The sequence below is a fragment of the Myotis brandtii genome, unplaced genomic scaffold (genome assembly GCF_000412655.1).
Source record: "Myotis brandtii unplaced genomic scaffold, ASM41265v1 scaffold1704, whole genome shotgun sequence".
NCBI classification, from domain to species: Eukaryota; Metazoa; Chordata; class Mammalia; order Chiroptera; family Vespertilionidae; genus Myotis; species Myotis brandtii.
Window position 1 is genome coordinate 163,136 of NW_005356277.1, and position 16,895 is coordinate 180,030.

The 16,895-nt window shown below is 36.6% G+C and overlaps 2 protein-coding genes across 2 annotated transcripts; one reads left to right on the forward strand and one right to left on the reverse strand.

The window, feature by feature from the left end:
* Positions 1-282: 282 nt before the first annotated feature.
* Positions 283-1,221, reverse strand: LOC102251199 (olfactory receptor 52E2-like). Its single transcript, XM_014537051.1, has one exon. The coding sequence runs from the start codon at positions 1,219-1,221 to the stop codon at positions 283-285; it is 939 nt and encodes a 312-aa protein (XP_014392537.1).
* Positions 1,222-14,875: 13,654 nt separating this feature from the next.
* Positions 14,876-15,811, forward strand: LOC102251487 (olfactory receptor 52E2). Its single transcript, XM_014537054.1, has one exon. The coding sequence runs from the start codon at positions 14,876-14,878 to the stop codon at positions 15,809-15,811; it is 936 nt and encodes a 311-aa protein (XP_014392540.1).
* The last annotated feature ends 1,084 nt before the right edge of the window (positions 15,812-16,895 follow it).

Here is a 16,895-nt window from a genome sequence, read left to right on the forward strand (position 1 = left end):
ATATAGAGTAGCTAGTGCACAGAAATAAGGCACATTCTGTAAATCCTACTTAATATTTACTGATACCATTGATAAAAATAATTACATATAAAGACTGATGAGCCATATTTTGCCATATGAATTGGATAACAAAGCTTAGACTTTTGACTGTTTGAACTCATTAAAATGCTTACAGAAAGGAGCCAAAATAAAGAAACATTTATGTCAAGCACATTTAAATTTACTGAATTTAATATAATAAGGCATTTCATCTCATATATATTAGGCACTATTTCTTTTTAATTACTTATTTTTAAATAATATTTTTTTCACATGGTTATATATCTGCTTGGTTCTGACTCCATATATGACAGGGTTGAGCATTGGTGGTACTATAACGTAAAGATTCGCTAAAAGTATGTGGATATAGCGAGGGACATTTCGGCCAAAGCGATGTGTCATGAAGGAAAAGAGGGCGGGTGTATAGAAGGCAAGAATTACACAAACATGAGAACCACATGTGCTGAGAGACTTGAGCCGGGCTTCATTGGAAGGAAGACGGAAAACAGCACGGAGAATCTGAACATAAGAAAGGGCAATGGCTACAATGTCAAACACTAGGATTGAAATAGCACCCAAGCCATAGATGATATTGATCTTGATGCTGGCACAAGACAGACGAGCAAGACCCATGTGCTCACAGTAGGTATGAGGAATGACATGATTCCCACAGAAGGGCAATCGCAAAATGAGAAATACAAATGGAATCACAGAAATAAATGACCGCACTACCACACCAAGACCAATCATTGAAATGACCTTATTGGTGAGGATGGTGCTATATCTGAGTGGGTTGCAGATGGCCACATAACGGTCATAAGCCATTGCCAAGAGGACTGCAGATTCCATACCAGTGAAGTTGTGAATGAAAAACATCTGGGTGAGGCAGGCATTAAAGATGATCTCCCTGAGATTGAACCAGAAGATTCCAAGCATCTTAGGGATAGTAGCTGTGGAGAGACCCAAGTCAATGGTGGCCAACATGGCCAGGAAGTAGAACATCGGCTGGTGGAGGCTGCTCTCAGCCTGGATCACAAACAGAATAGTGAGGTTCCCTATGAGTGCAATCATGTACACAGCACAGAAGGGAAAGCCAATCCAAATGTGGAGCGTTTCCAGTCCTGGAACTCCAAGCAACAAGAAGGAGGCGGGGTGATACTGAGTGTCATTGGGAAGGGACATCCTGATAGGTAATGCATAAGTCCATGTTCCTTCCAAATGTGCTTCTGCCAACCTGTATGTAGGTTACCAGGTAAAACTCTGCAATGTTTTAAACCTAAAGAAAAAGGACAGCATACAATTGTGAATATTCTCTTTCTTAGTTAATTCACACAATTAGAAATGTACTACCTAAAAAGCAAAGTGATGATGTAAATTATCAATAAGAAGGCTTTGAAAGAAATTACACATAGATTGTAATAAAAAACTCTATATAATATATTCATCCTTCTTGACACTGTTTTCTCTCTGTTAGAAGAATGGTCTCCTTTGCAATGGTTACCTCATTGGTAATTGCTAAGATTTTGCGTTAATACATGCTTCATTAATTACCTTTTCTTATCATCACCAACATAATTTACTTTCAATTTTAACATTCAAAGGGCTCTATCAGCCTCTATAAATGGTTATTTCTATTAATTCCATTTGGTTGGTTGAATAGTAACACTCAAGTTAACATACAAGATGGGCAGTAAGTGCTGATGAACACCCAGATTCGTTAAGATGTGTTCTCAAATACTAAAAATAAATCTAAAAGATTAAAATCAACCCATTTGTTAATATTTACTTCTTATTATTACAAAATATGAAGTAAATGTAGTGAAAACAACATTATCAATGACCATTTATTGAGGTATTGCCTACCACTTTCAATGCTGTCAGAACCTTTGCAAATATCAACCCTAATCTTTATAAACACACTTAACTTGAATTTTTACATATGGATCTGAACCTGAAATAGCTTAAATGACTTGCCAAATGTTTAAAATGCTTATAATTAATAAAGGTGTATAAAAAGTAAGTAGAAAGTGGAGAGAATATAATTCAGTTGAAATGGAAAGATAATGGACATAAGAAAAATATAATCCATGCCTCACACTCATGTCATATATACACAGCCCCCTCTTTCACACACAGTTACTCAAACACAGTTTCTTTTAAGCTCACATATATCTAAAAAAGAGATATCAGTATCCTCACTATAAATCTGAAGCAATTGTACTTTAAGTGTTTAAGATACATGGCAAATATTTTGAAGAAGAAACTAGATAGAAAACATATTCTGAACAAATTGAATCAATCATTTTCAATGATACTTACACTGTTCTTATGTAATTTCATGTACCTTAGAGTGTGTATTTTCAAAGCATTTGACCATTCATTATGTGTAACTGTTTTATAGTAAAAAGTGCCTTTTCATGATTTAGCATCACTGGAGGATTCCAAAGAACAATACTAATTATGATCACAGTTTCATTAAGACAATTGTGATATTATGAAGACACTGATACCTGGGAAACAAAACCAAGAAGAGTGCCCTTCCTGTTCATGATAAATACGTAATAAAAGGAAAGTACAATATGGGTGAGGAAACAAGGAACTCCTAGGACAGGGGTGGGCAACCTTTTTGTGAGTACATGCCAAACCCAGCAAATACTCTGACTCAAAATTCTTCTGTGTGCCAACCCTAATTTTTTGAGAACATGTTACGCCTACTTGATATCTCTTAAGGTGTACGTATGTGAAGAACCTTGAAGAAATAATAAAATTCATTCGAGCAACAAAAACACAGTATATGATGATGAAAAATACATTTATTTTTAATGTATACATGTACACTGATAGTCCGACAGAAAACTTTATGACTCCGTTTGATATTATCAGTGGGACTTTTGCTGCTGCATCACTGATGACAGAGATTTTACATCAGGTTTATATTTCGTGACCTTCAGAGATATGCACGAGCTACTACTTTCATCCGTCAGGCTACTCCTATTACGAGACTTAACAAAATTCATCACTGAGAACAAAGATTCACAAGCATATGTGGATGAAACCAAAACACTGGTCGGATCTAGGAAGGCAGGGAGAGTTAAGGCAGAGGCATAGAAATTGCTCTTCCCCTCTCTCGTCAATCCATGTCTATGGTCTTTAAGATAACTTGTCTCTAATCGCTTTTTTTCAATGCTTTCCAAGTCAACTCTAAGGTCAATAAATTTCTGCTTCCAAATTGAGCTACTCTGAAATTCAATCAACTGTATTTCAGAGTCAGCCATGTCTGTGGTCTTTAAGATAACTTGTTATGTAAAATTATTTATTTATCTAAGATGCACCTACACTGAATTTATCTGAAAAATAAAAAAGTCAATATTAAGAAAAAAATTGTAAATGGAAGATTATAAGAGAGGGTTTCATGTGCCAGCAAAAGTTACTGGCTTGCCATGTTTTGGACGCGTGCCTGGGGTTGCCCACCCCTGTCTTAGGACAAATGTTAAATATTGGAAAGGGATCTAAGAGCATTAGATGCCATTTGAGTGAGACACTCTGTGAAATGTCCAAAGGAATAGTCTTCCTACTATGATGTTTTGGCCTGGTCATGGAACAGCAAAATGGTGTGACATGGACAACATAAGGAATGAAAGTAGGATCCAATTATGAAAGCAAAATTTTCTGTGATTTATCAGTGTAAGTTCCAATGGCAATTCCTTGTATTAAACAAAGCTCTTTTATTCATAAATAACATCTCAGAAGATCAGAAATGTAGGCAAATAGTCTCAGAAAAGTAAGAAAACAATGTTTTCCTTTTTTCATCATTCCTATGTGCACTAGATCCTCAAGAAATAAGAATTACTTTAGCTAGTAGGGGCAGAGCTCATCATTAAAGAAGAGAATAAGCTGCCTTTCTGGGTTTTGTGAGGTTTTTTTAGTTGTTGTTTTTAGAGGGGAGGATGGTATTATATTCTGTGGTCAAAAATAAAATAATGAGGAAATTATATCTCTCAACTCAGATAATTGTATTCTGCAATAGAGCCTTATAAGCTGGTTAAGTAAAAAGACAGTGTAGCAATAATTTGAAGACATACAGAAAAATGAACTTTTGTACTTGTTTGTCCTGCATCATTATTATTCCATGAACTGACTAGATCAAAAAATCTGAATAGCATCTTCCTCCCTTCCCAAGCATTTAAAAACACAACTGATTCTACTTCTTCAATATCTTTAAAATCAGTACATTTGTTGTATTCTGATAGAACTATTTTAAATCCTCATCATTCCGTGGGTTTATTATAGCACAGAACTTTGCAACGCTTAAAAGCATGAGCTCCACCATCAGAGTAATTGCATTGAAACTAACTTTAAAACTTACTCACTCTGTAATGAAAAGAAAGCAAACAATGAGCATTATTACCTATAAAATACAGATAAGATAAATATGTTCATAGTTTTAAACAAGTAATTCATTCAAAATATTTTTGAACCTATTCCAAAAAATACTATGTTATCTGTCATTCTTTAGATATCAAGAAATTGATTTTTCTAAAATGCACAACAAAAGGATTCAGGCTGAAGTCTAGTGTTATATGGCCCCTTTAAAATGTGATCCTATTCATTTCCTAAGTTTCAGCCTTAGTCTTCTTTCCCCAAAGCGTATCCTGTGTCTCTTCTCTTCCTCTCCTACGCTTCATTCTTCCTTCATCCATCACTGTGAAGTAAGGGTGCTCTGAGGGCTGCAACATGGGGAAGACTCACCGGGCTGAGCACCAGGAATCCTGTCTCTATCTTGTCTCAACCTGCTCAGTTTTTGAGGGCACTGCTCTTTGCCTGGGAGGAGCTTCCAATGGAAAAAAATCCCCTAGAGGCATTTTGTAAAGGACACAGGTCTCTGAGGATGTGTCTAATCTGGCTCTAACTCAATAAGAGAGAGAAATAAGGAGCTCTGGCTTCTAAGAAAATGAAGGCAGAAAAGTGAAATTTAGGGTAATATGATGACAGAATAGAAGGTAGTATCCCCCTTCCCCTCCTCTCCATCCACCCCCCATGGAAACACCAAGATAACAACCTTTGTGAGAGTTCCAGAATCCAGAGGAGAGGTTATATGACCCCGGTGGAGCATAGAAGGAGAAAAGACAGATTGAAAGAATATGAAGTAAAGTTTTACTTTACCAACATCACCCCTCCTCCCACCTAGCACTGCTCTGCTCAGGAGAGATTCCCTCAGCCCATGAGTTCTCCCATGGGGGAAAGAGAGCAAGCCCACCCCCGGACAGTGTGTTTGTGCGGATGTGTGTGTACACACATATATATGTATTCACAGGAACACATTGTCGATTCTCATTATTCCCATTAGTGTTCTATAAAGTCATTCTGAACACTAAATTTAAAAAATAGAGCTATTGCTCCTAAGGGAAATGCAGAATTAGCTTCCTGTAGCCTCTTGTCACATTTTGTCAATCAATAAATATGCAATCTTGTTTTAAGTGTGTTTCTCCTTAAAGACACCTCATTTAATACATAGTTCTTACAAATTATTAATTGCATAGCCTTTAAATGGTTAAAAGCCAGGAGCTTAGGCATCCACTTGTATTATATACTTTCATTCATAACATCTTACACAACAAGCCAGTCTCATCAGTGTTGAAAACCTGCTCTTTCACAGAATCCTTCTCCTGTACACTTAGCAGACATTTTAAATTTTTTTTCTCTGGCCTCCTGATAAGCAGAACCTGCCTCAGCAGTAGGTTGACTGCTTTTCATGCCTTGATGCCTTTTGAAATGTGCTAGCTAGCCAGCACAGTAAATAAGAATGTGATGTTTTTCACATTCTTATGTGAATGATGGTGATATAACGGTAAATATCTTTGACCTTGCAACAGTGCTGTCCACTTCACCTTTTTTTTATAAGTTGTTATCTCATGAACCCACAAATTTAGCCTCTTTTTCATCCCTTTACCACACACAACAGAATTTTCTTTAGTACATTCCAGCATGGCTTCATATACAGATAGACAAATTCCCTCTTCCTTTGTCTGGGTGTACCATATTTTTCATTCATTAACTTTGAACTCACAACCAACAGTGTTATAATTCATACTTGAAAGAAGCCTATATAACACAGGTATTTTCTCCATAAAGTACATTACAACCTTCTTGCACTTAAGAACACTAGAAAAGTATTATTTTATTTGCATTTCATAAATAAATAAATAAATAAATAAATAAAATATTTAGTCCATTACACTTCAGTGCTGTCCTTGGGGCCATTTTAAACAGTGGAGTTGTCAAAAAAAAAACAAAAAAAAACAAACAAAAAAAACATGGCACTGAATAGAATACAAAAATGACATGTATTTACAGCTAAAAATCAGAAGCTAGACTCTCACCTTGTTCAAACTCAGCTGGGGATGTGCTTGTCATGCAACTCAAAATTTTTCCCACCTCTTTGCATATCTTCAAATAACTGTTAAAGTGACACAGGTATTTATTTAGGTTTACAGATAAATTTTAGGGAATAGGCAAATTTGCATTGTGATTTATAGAAATCTCATACTTAAGATATACATAAAGAATACAATTAAGTGTAAAAATAAAATTATATAATTTCAAGTTCTGAATTTTAAAATTTGGTAGCATTGACATTAAAAAAGACTTAAAAATTGTTCAAATAAGACAAACAAAAACTCGACAGACAATACTATGGTGGTTAGTAGAGGAGAAGGAGGGTGGGACGGGTAGATAGTGGAGAGTACAGGGGATCAAATATATGGTGACAGAAAGATATTTGAATTTATGTGGTTCATACATAATTCAATATACAGATGATATATTACAGAACTGTAAACTTTAAACTTATGTAATTTTATAAACCAATGCCATCCCAATAAATTTAATAAAATTTTTAAAAAATTGTTCAGATATCTTAAAGGAGCTTGGAGTACATGTGAAAGCACACTAAATCTAGATTGCTGAGAGGATTGCATGCTTAAAGATATCAAATTTTCCACATTGATGTTTAGGTGCAATTAAATGTTCATCAAAATTCAATTTTATTCCATATAATTAAATATTTTACTTGAAATTTATTCTGATGAACTATGAAAAGAATTAAGATATATATCACAACACGATATAAAAATTTAAAGCTGAACATGATTGAAATATTCAAAATCATATAAATATGAAAATCATGGAATAATGTTAAATGAAATATCAAGGTTACATTATGGTTAATGTTAGTTTTTTCTTTCTGTCTTTCTATAGTAGAAATAAAAAGGCATTATTTAAAATGAAGGGATTATACACTAGATTTCCTTCCTTGATACATACATATGATTTCAGAGAAATATAAAGAAAGACTCACCTTCTCTCCCCCAACCCTTCTTGGATTCCCCTGGTATGAAGATGTTAACTCTAGGGCTTCTGGTCAAGATGGCAGCATATATAAATGCAGTACTTGAATCTTCTTACAACTACATCAAAATTACAACTAATGCCCTAACCTGTTTGGCTCAGTGGTATAGCGTCAGCCTGCGGACTGAAAGGTCCCAGGTTCGATTCCGGTCAAGGGCATGTACCTTGGTTGCAGGCACATATCCAGTAGGAGGTGTGCAGAAGGCAGCTGATCAATGTTTCTCTCTCATCAATGTTTCTAACTCTATCCCTCTCCCTTCCTCTCTGTAAAAAACCAATAAAAAATATTTTTTTAAAATATTACAACTAACTATAGAACAACCATCATTCAGAACTGACTGAAATCTAATTGAACAGATGTCCTACAACTAAAGATATAAATAACAAGCTGAAACCGGTTTGGCTCAGTGGTATAGCGTCAGCCTGCGGACTGAAAGGTCCCAGGTTCGATTCCGGTCAAGGGCATGTACCTGGGTTGCGGGAACATCCCCAGTAGGAGATGTGCAGGAGGCAGCTGATCGATGTTTCTAACTCTCTATTCCTCTCCCTTCCTCTCTGTAAAAAATCAATAAAATATATTTATAAAAAAAAAGATATAAATAACAAGTCACTTGGAGACTGGTAGGAGAAGTAGTGGTATGGAACAGGCTGGTCCCACACTCACATGTGGCAGATAAAAAATAGGAGGGCCCTGGCCAGGTGGCTCAGTTGGTTGGAGCAAAGTCTTGTATAGCAAAAGGTTGTGGGCTCAGTTCCTGATCAGGGCACTTACTAGTCTGCAGGTTCGATCACCTGTTAAGGTGCATACAGGAGGCAACTGATCGATGTTTCTCTATCACACCAATCTCTCTCTCTCTCTCTTTCCACTCACTCTAAAATCAGTGGAAACATATCCTAGGGTGAGGATAAATAAATAAATAATAGGGAGGGTATCTCAGTTGCAGAGGTCCCCCTTGAGGAGAGAGGAGTCTCAGCACCCCCCTCCCCCCCACCACCAGAACACCCTGAGTCCCAGTGCCAGAAAGAGAGGTCCCCATAATTCCTGGCTGTAAAAACCAGTAGGGATTGTAGCTGAGTGAGACAGAGGACTGCTGGAGTCCCAGCCATTTCTCTTAAAGGGCCCATACACAGACTTTCTTGGACTCATCACTCTGAGCTCTAGTGCTAGAACAACAGATCGAAAGGAACCAGGGAACTAAGGGGAGGAACTGAAGTATCAGGATGAGATCGTTAGGGGCAGCTTTCTCCCACACAGAATGGCTGGCAGAGGCCATTGTTCCTTTTCTGAGCCTTTCCCCCACAGAGCAGGCAGGAGCTCTGCCCTGATAATTCCCTGAGACCCCAGCCCACCTAACTTGTGGGCCCACCCAAGCTGCTTCCAGTGGCTTTTCTATATGAATGGCTTGTCTTGGCTCATGCTTCACACTTGCTTAAAATTTCTCAAACAAGTATCATCTGGCCTCAGTATGCTCTGTACCTTTCACTAAGTCACACTGTGCCTCTCACTAAGCTTGGCCTCTCCTGGGCACCTCCAAGCCCTGCACAACTAGCAGCCATCTACAGATCATTTTATAGCTGATGGCTAGTGCCCCAGGTAGAATACAGATGGTGGCTGACCTTGGCCTGCATCTTCTAGGACAGTGGCCAGCAAACTCATTAGTCAACAGAGCCAAATATCAACAGTATAACGATTGAAATTTCTTTTGAGAGCCAAATTTTTTAAACTTAAACTATATAGGTAGGTACATTGTTATTAACTTAATTAGGGTACTCTTAAGGCTTAGGAAGAGCCACACTCAAGGGGCCTAAGAGCAGCATGTGGCTCGCAAGCTGCAGTTTGCCGACCACAGTTCTAGGAGGTTCCAAAGCCAGTGCATCTAGTGGACAGCTTCAGACCACAATGAAGCACCAACCAACCACCTCCACAATCAATACACTCAAGAAGGAAACTCAATGAGCACCAGAGATCAGCTGCAGTAAGTCCTGCTCCATGAAGTGGGCCCCTGCACAGCTGATCCTCCATGGTTATAGAAGCTAGTCCTTGCAGTCAATCGTCCTGGGGTTAAATCCCTCACATTGACATGCCAACAGCAATCAAAGCTCAACTACAACAGGTAGGTGTACAGAATTCATACAGAGGGTGCACCTGGAGTGTCCAGCTTGGGTAATCAGGAAGCCTGTGCCACTGGACCCTACAGGACACTATTATATAAAGGCAACTTTACCAAGCCCAGGAGATGTAGCAGCTCTACCTAATACATGGAGTCAAAATAAGGAAACAAAGAAACATGCCCCAAACAAAAGAACAGAACAAAACTCCAGAAAAAGAACTAAACAAAATGGAGACAAGCAATCTACCAGATGTAGAATTCAAAATACTGGTTATAAGGATGCTCAATGAACTTGGGGAAGAGTAGTTGAACTTAGAGAGAACTTCAACAGCATAAAAAAGAACCAATCAGAAATAAAGGATATACTAACTGAAATGAATACATTACAGGAAATCAACAGGAGAGCAGATGAAGGAGAGGATCAAATTGGAGATTTGGAAGATAAGGAAGCAGAAAACACCCCATCAGAACAGCAAAAAGAAAAAGGAATTTTAAAAAATTAGGATTGTATAAGGAGTCTCTAGAACAACTTTAAGCATACCAACATGGGCATCATTAAGGTGTTAGGAGGAGAAGAGAGGGAGAGCAAGGAATTGAAAACCTATGTGAAATAATAATAATGAAAAATTTCCTTAACCTGGTGAAGGAAATAGACATACAAGTTCAGGAAGCACAGAAAGTGATGAACCCAAAGAGGCCCACACCAAGACACATCATAATTAAAATGCCAAAGGTTAAAGACAAAGACAGAATCCTAAAAGCAGGCAGAGAAAAGCAGTTAGTTACCTACAAGGGGTCTCCCAGCCTATTTCTCAACAGAAACTTTGCAGACCAGAAAAGGTTGGCTCAAAATATTCAATGTGATAAAAAGCAAGAATCTACAACCAAGATTACCTAGCAAAACTTTCATTTAGAATCAAAGGACAGATAGAGCTTCCCAGACAAGAAAAGCTGAAGTAGTTCATTACCACCAGACCAGTATTACATAAAATGTTAAAGGATCTTCTTTAAGAAAAAGAAAAATATATAAAAATATGAATAATAAATGGCAAATGCATATCTATCAAAAATTTAATCTTTAAAAGAACAATAAATGAACAAACAAAACAGGAATAAACTCACAGATACAGGAAACATTTTGATGGTTGCCAGATGGAGGGGGATGTGTGAAAAAGGTGAAGGGAATAACAAGTACAAATTGGTAGTTACGGAACAGTCACGGGGATGTATAGTACAGCATAGGGAGTATAGTCAATAATATTCTAGTAACTGTGTATGATGTCAGCTGGGTACTAGATTAAATTGGATGATAAGTTATTAAGTTCTAAAATGCAATTAGTAAGTCATAAAATGTCTAATAACTGGATTTTACACCTGAAACTAATATAACATTGTACGTCAATTGCAACTAAAAAATAAAAAAGTTTTTTTTTAAAGTGAACTCTAAAGACTTAGAACCTGAGTTCTGAACTCACATCTCCAACTCCCAATGGTTTCTTTCCTTGACACCATAGGGAGGCCATCTCCACTCCATACCCATGGGAGTCTCATAAATTAGGAGACAAGTCTATAACTGAGCCATTCGGAAAAGTTGCAAGTCTTGTGTGAGAACTAATGTCTTCCTCAAACCAGGTAGGTGCTCATCCTGATCCTCACAGAACCCCTGGTGAGGTATGACAATGTGCAGTCACTCTCACTGTGTCGTGGTTTCAGGACTCTAGTGAGAAACAAGCTTGTGTAAGTTTTCTTAGGAAAACTGAACCCATTTGGGTTTGTGACGCCTGAGTAACTGCCTCTGTTTTACTCTGCTATGGATTGGGATTAGACTCCAACTTTCTTTGAGAATAAATCCAGGCATGGGTGTCTCTGCTTAGTTTAGTATATCCGAGGAAGGCTGATGAAGCAAGGCTGGGAGTATAGATGCATCAATCATACATTCTGAGCAAATAAATCTATGATACTTGAGCAATGTTTCATGCTGCTCAAAGCAGCCTTGCATGCATTGTTGTTTTACATTTACAAAATCCTATGGAGTACTCATCTCTTAAGGGATAATGTGAAGATTACAAATATTATAATTATACTTGGGTCCAAATTCCAACTCCTTGAATTTATAGTAGAATATTTTAAGGAAACTTAAATGAATATTCTTTGCTTGTTTTTAATCTGTTGTGATTATCCAGAAATTCCCTTAAGTTTTAAATGGTAATGTCTTCAATATAAATAATACAATACATAGTATAAACCAACTCACGCAGACTTATTTTACTTTTATTAAGAGATTGATAGGAATACAGTATAGAATTTATGCAGAAGATACTATACTTTACTTTATTCCTCCCCAAAAGCAAACATAAGTTTCACTCCATTCTGTCTTTTTCTCTATCCTGTATTTAGATAAGGGACAAAATGCAGACAGAATTCAATTGTGTTGAAGAGTGATCCTGAGTGTGTTTGAAAGATTTAATATTATAATCAAGGAAACTGTTAATGTACAGTGTTTAGAAATAGTGTGGCCTAAAATAGATTCACTGTGATTTCACTGTCTTAAATTTATATTGAAATTATTTACCAGAAAATGAATAGAAATCTCTTATTTTCTCCCTTTCTCTTTTTCTTTATTCATTCATTGGAACAGCAAATGTGTGAAAATGCATGTCCTCTGCCAAGTAAGAATTTGTAATATAATAAAGGAAAAATATGCAGAAATATAAAACAAAAGTGACGAGATAGGAGACAGGTAAGAGCACAGACCATAGGGACACTAAAGATGGCCATGATTGATGGATAAAAGTTTCTAGAAAAATAAATTCAAGGAGCTGACATGTGAGTAGTCTTCGATTCTAACCAAGTTACTGAGAGGTTTTGTGTGTGAAGATATATCATGAAGAACAAACACATGTCATCACTTCCATGAATTAAATAGGTGAACAGTTCTCTATGTGGAGAAATAAGGGAAACTGTATTTCAAGAGTTTAGAAAAATTCTTAATATTTTAGACGACATGGAAGGCCAAATCTTATTTGTAATTTCCTTTTTGTCTGATGAATACAATTGTAACTCTGCATTATTAATCTACTTACTTCAAAATACACAGGTAATATATGAATATATAGAATACATTGGCACTGTTAAAAAAATCAAATCATAGTGATACAACTAAATTATGCTGTCTGTATACCTTTCCATCCATCCCACATTTTAGACATCTCCTAACTTAAATATGATCCTTTTTAGATCGTTTCTGTATTTATAAGTGTATATGTATACTTATATGTATGTGTATTTGGTTATATATACATATATATAAAGTATTATATAATAGTATACATAATTATATAATAATATACATAATTATATTTAAATGTGTATATTTATATGACCACATTCATAAATACACATGCATATGTTTGCTTTTATTGTGTTTTAATGTTAATGAAAAAAATCAAATTTCTACTTTGTTTTTTCATTTAGATGTTTTTCTGTCAGTTTATATAAATATACTTTATTCTAAGTGCTTCTGCATACTACATAAAAAAATGCCACAGATTTTTAAGTTTAATATTGCTTTATTAATGGACACTTTCAATGTTTCAACTTCTACTTTACTACAGGCACTTTTACAATAAGAGTCACTATATATACTAGTACATCCATGTGTATATGTGAATATTAGTCCCTATTATGGCAAGTAGTTAAATTGCTCTGCCCAAATTTTTGCCTTTAATAATAATGGTTACTAAGCAATCTTCACTAAATGTTAGGTTAATTTTCTCCAATCAGTTGTGCACAATAGTCACTCTTTAACACAGACTAACTCGTTATCATAAATCTTCATATTCTGTTGTTTAAAAATATAATGTATGAATTATAATCATTTTTAATTTTTAATTTCTGATTGCAAATAAGGACAAGATTTATCTTATGTGATTGGACCTTTACATTTATTTCAGTGTGAATGTTTTCACTACATAATTTGTCCACATATTTTCTATTGATAAAATGTGTTTAAATTATGTAATAAGATAGAACAAGTAGAAGTGAAGGTTATAGTTTATGTGAATTATGAGAATGGTTATGGAATCACAAATATGAATAAAATATATAAAAAGAGGTTTATATTAAGACCAAAAAAAGGGAAAACATGAAAAAAATGCTTTAGCTCAATGTATATATGCATAAACCTAAGGGTAGAATACTGTAAGATTGCGAGAGCTTTTATTTGATGACAAATGTTAATTTTCCCTGAGTTATGTGCAAGGTAACTCTCATCTTTTCTCATATTTTGAAAGGCAGTGCATTGGGAGAGAGGGTTAATTAGACAGAGAAAAGTTTAGATTTGTACAGTTTCCTTTATGGACTTTAAAAACAGAAGAGATTATAAAATAATTATCCATAATGAAATTAATGGTGTTAGTATTTTCTAAATTTAGATACATACAGAGCAATTCCCATCCTTTTACTTATATATATGCACAAATGCAAATAACTTTTATTTCTTTATTTTTTAATTGATTTTATAGAGAGGAAGGGAGAGAAAGAGAGAGATAGAAACATCAATGATGAAAGAGAATCATCAATCAGCTGCCTCCTGCATACCTCCTGGGAATTGAGCCCGAAACCCAGGCATGTGCCCTGACTGCAAATCGAACCATGAACTCCTGGTCAACGCTCAACCAGTTAGCCACAGCGGCTGGGCCAAATAACTTTTCTAATGTCACTTTTAGAAGTTTTTAGCAACAATAGAAGTGTTTTGACTCTAGAGCCCTTGTTCTTGAACACAAAATTATACTGTCCCCCTAAATGATGATACAGGATGCTGAGAGGATGTGTTCCATCAATCTTTGTGTGCTCTAACACAAATCAAGTTAACAAAAGGTTAATAGGGACTCACAAGGTAATCAAAAAACCTTTCTCTCTAAAAAAAAAAAAAAAAAAAAAAAAAATCAATAAAAACATGGCTCCATACTATCAGATGGACCAATTTTAACCCTTTAAAGTACATTTTATATTTTGTCATAAATGTTGATGACTTCCTTCTTTTGTTGATAGTTATTATCCCTGTGTGTTGTCATTTAATTAACTGGAACTAATTGTCATCACTATATTTATAAGCTGGCAGAATCCTACATTACTCAAACTTGAAGGGGAGATTCTATTGGTAATAATAACTCCATTGGTGATAATAACAATAATGAGAGAAGTTGGCTTAAGTGTTCTTAAATTATATTTAGTTCTTCAAGGCTACAGAACACTCCCTGGTGGCTCGTATATTGGATGAACATAAATTTCTGAAGACTTATGCATTACCTATCAGGATGTCTCTTCCCAATGACACTCAGTTTCACCCTGCCTCCTTCTTGTTGCTGGGGGTTCCAGGACTGGAAATGCTCCACATTTGGATTGGCTTACCCTTCTGTGCTGTGTACATGATTGCACTCATAGGGAACCTCACTATTCTGTTTGTGATCCAGGCTGAGAGCAGCCTCCACCAGCCGATGTTCTACTTCCTGGCCATGTTGGCCACCATTGACTTGGGTCTCTCCACAGCTACTATCCCTAAGATGCTTGGAATCTTCTGGTTCAATCTCAGGGAGATCATCTTTGATGCCTGCCTCACCCAGATGTTTTTTATTCACAATTTTACACTGATGGAATCATCAGTCCTCTTGGTAATGGCTTATGACCGTTATGTGGCCATCTGCAATCCACTCCAATATAACACCATCCTCACCAACAAGATTGTGTCTGTGATTGGTCTTGGAGTGGTAGTGCGGTCACTTATTGTTGTGACTCCATTTGTATTTCTCATTTTGCGATTGCCCTTCTGTGGGAATCATGTCATTCCTCATACCTACTGTGAGCACATGGGTCTTGCTCGCCTATCTTGTGCCAGCATCAAGATCAATATTATTTATGGTTTATGTGCAATTTGTAATCTAGTGTTTGACATTATATCCATTGCCCTTTCTTATGTTCAGATTCTCCGTGCTGTTTTCCGTCTTCCTTCCAATGAAGCCCGGCTCAAGTCTCTCAGCACATGTGGTTCTCATGTTTGTGTAATTCTTGCCTTATACACACCAGCCCTCTTTTCCTTCATGACACACCGCTTTGGCCAAAATGTCCCTCGCTATATCCACATACTCCTGGCCAATCTTTATGTCATAGTGCCACCAATGCTCAACCCTGTCATATATGGAGTCAGAACTAAGCAGATCTATGATTGTGTGAAGAAAATATTATTACAGAAATAAGGAATGGAAACATAATGACACTACTAACTGATTTTCATTGTGAAATTTTGTGAAATTTAAGTTAGAAAAATACTTTCTTACAATAACTATGTCAAAATATGTATTTATGTTGGCTCTCCTCTGAAAGTATCTTATTTCCATCTTCTTTTCAGACCACTTCTCAATATCCATTGCTGCATTCTCTGTCCCTTATAATTTTATTTAGCAGGTTGTATTATTTTCTCCTTTTTGTATGCTTTACAAAGTGAAATTTTTAAGTCATAGGAGGGGTGTAGCAGAATGTACATTTAACATTATAATACTTTTCACCCTCCACCATCAATTTATGAGATTTATAATTGTTCCTTATTTGTATTGTCATTTTGTATTGTCACCACTTCATGTTGTCAATCATTTGTCTGCATCTACTGAGTCATGAAAGGGCATTTTATTAAAAAGAAAACTTGTATTTTTCTTTATGATTAAAGTTTCTAGGCATTTTTCTTGTATTAATTTGATATTACTTATCTTTTTTATGAGTACATGTCCAAGTTCTTTGCCCACTCTTTTATATTTTTATCTCTTAATATTGGACTTATAGAATACTAGAGGCCCGGTGTACAAAAATTTGTGCACTGGGCGGGGGGGGGGGGGGGGGGGGGAGAAGGTCCCTCAGCCCGGCCTGTGCCCTCTCACAGTCTGGGACCCCTCGGGGGATGACCATCTGCTGGCTGAGGCCTGCTCCCCAGGGGATTGGGCCTAAGATGGAAATCAGACATCCCTCTGGCAGTCTGGCAGCCCTCAGAGGATGTCCACTTGCCAGCAGGGAGCAGACTTAAGCTGCAGTCAGACATCCTTAGCACTGCTGAGGAGGCAGGAGAGGCTCCCACCACCACCGCTGTACTGGCAGCCATCAGCCTGGCTTGTGGCTGAGCAGAGCTCCTCCATGTGGGCGCGCACTGACTACCAGAGGGCAGCTCCTTCATTGAGCATCTGCCCCCTGGTGTTCAGTGTGTGTCATAGTGACCAGATATTCCCAGTCTTTCTGCTGTTAGGGTCAGTTTACATATTACCCTTTTACTATATAGGATAGAGGCCTGGTGCA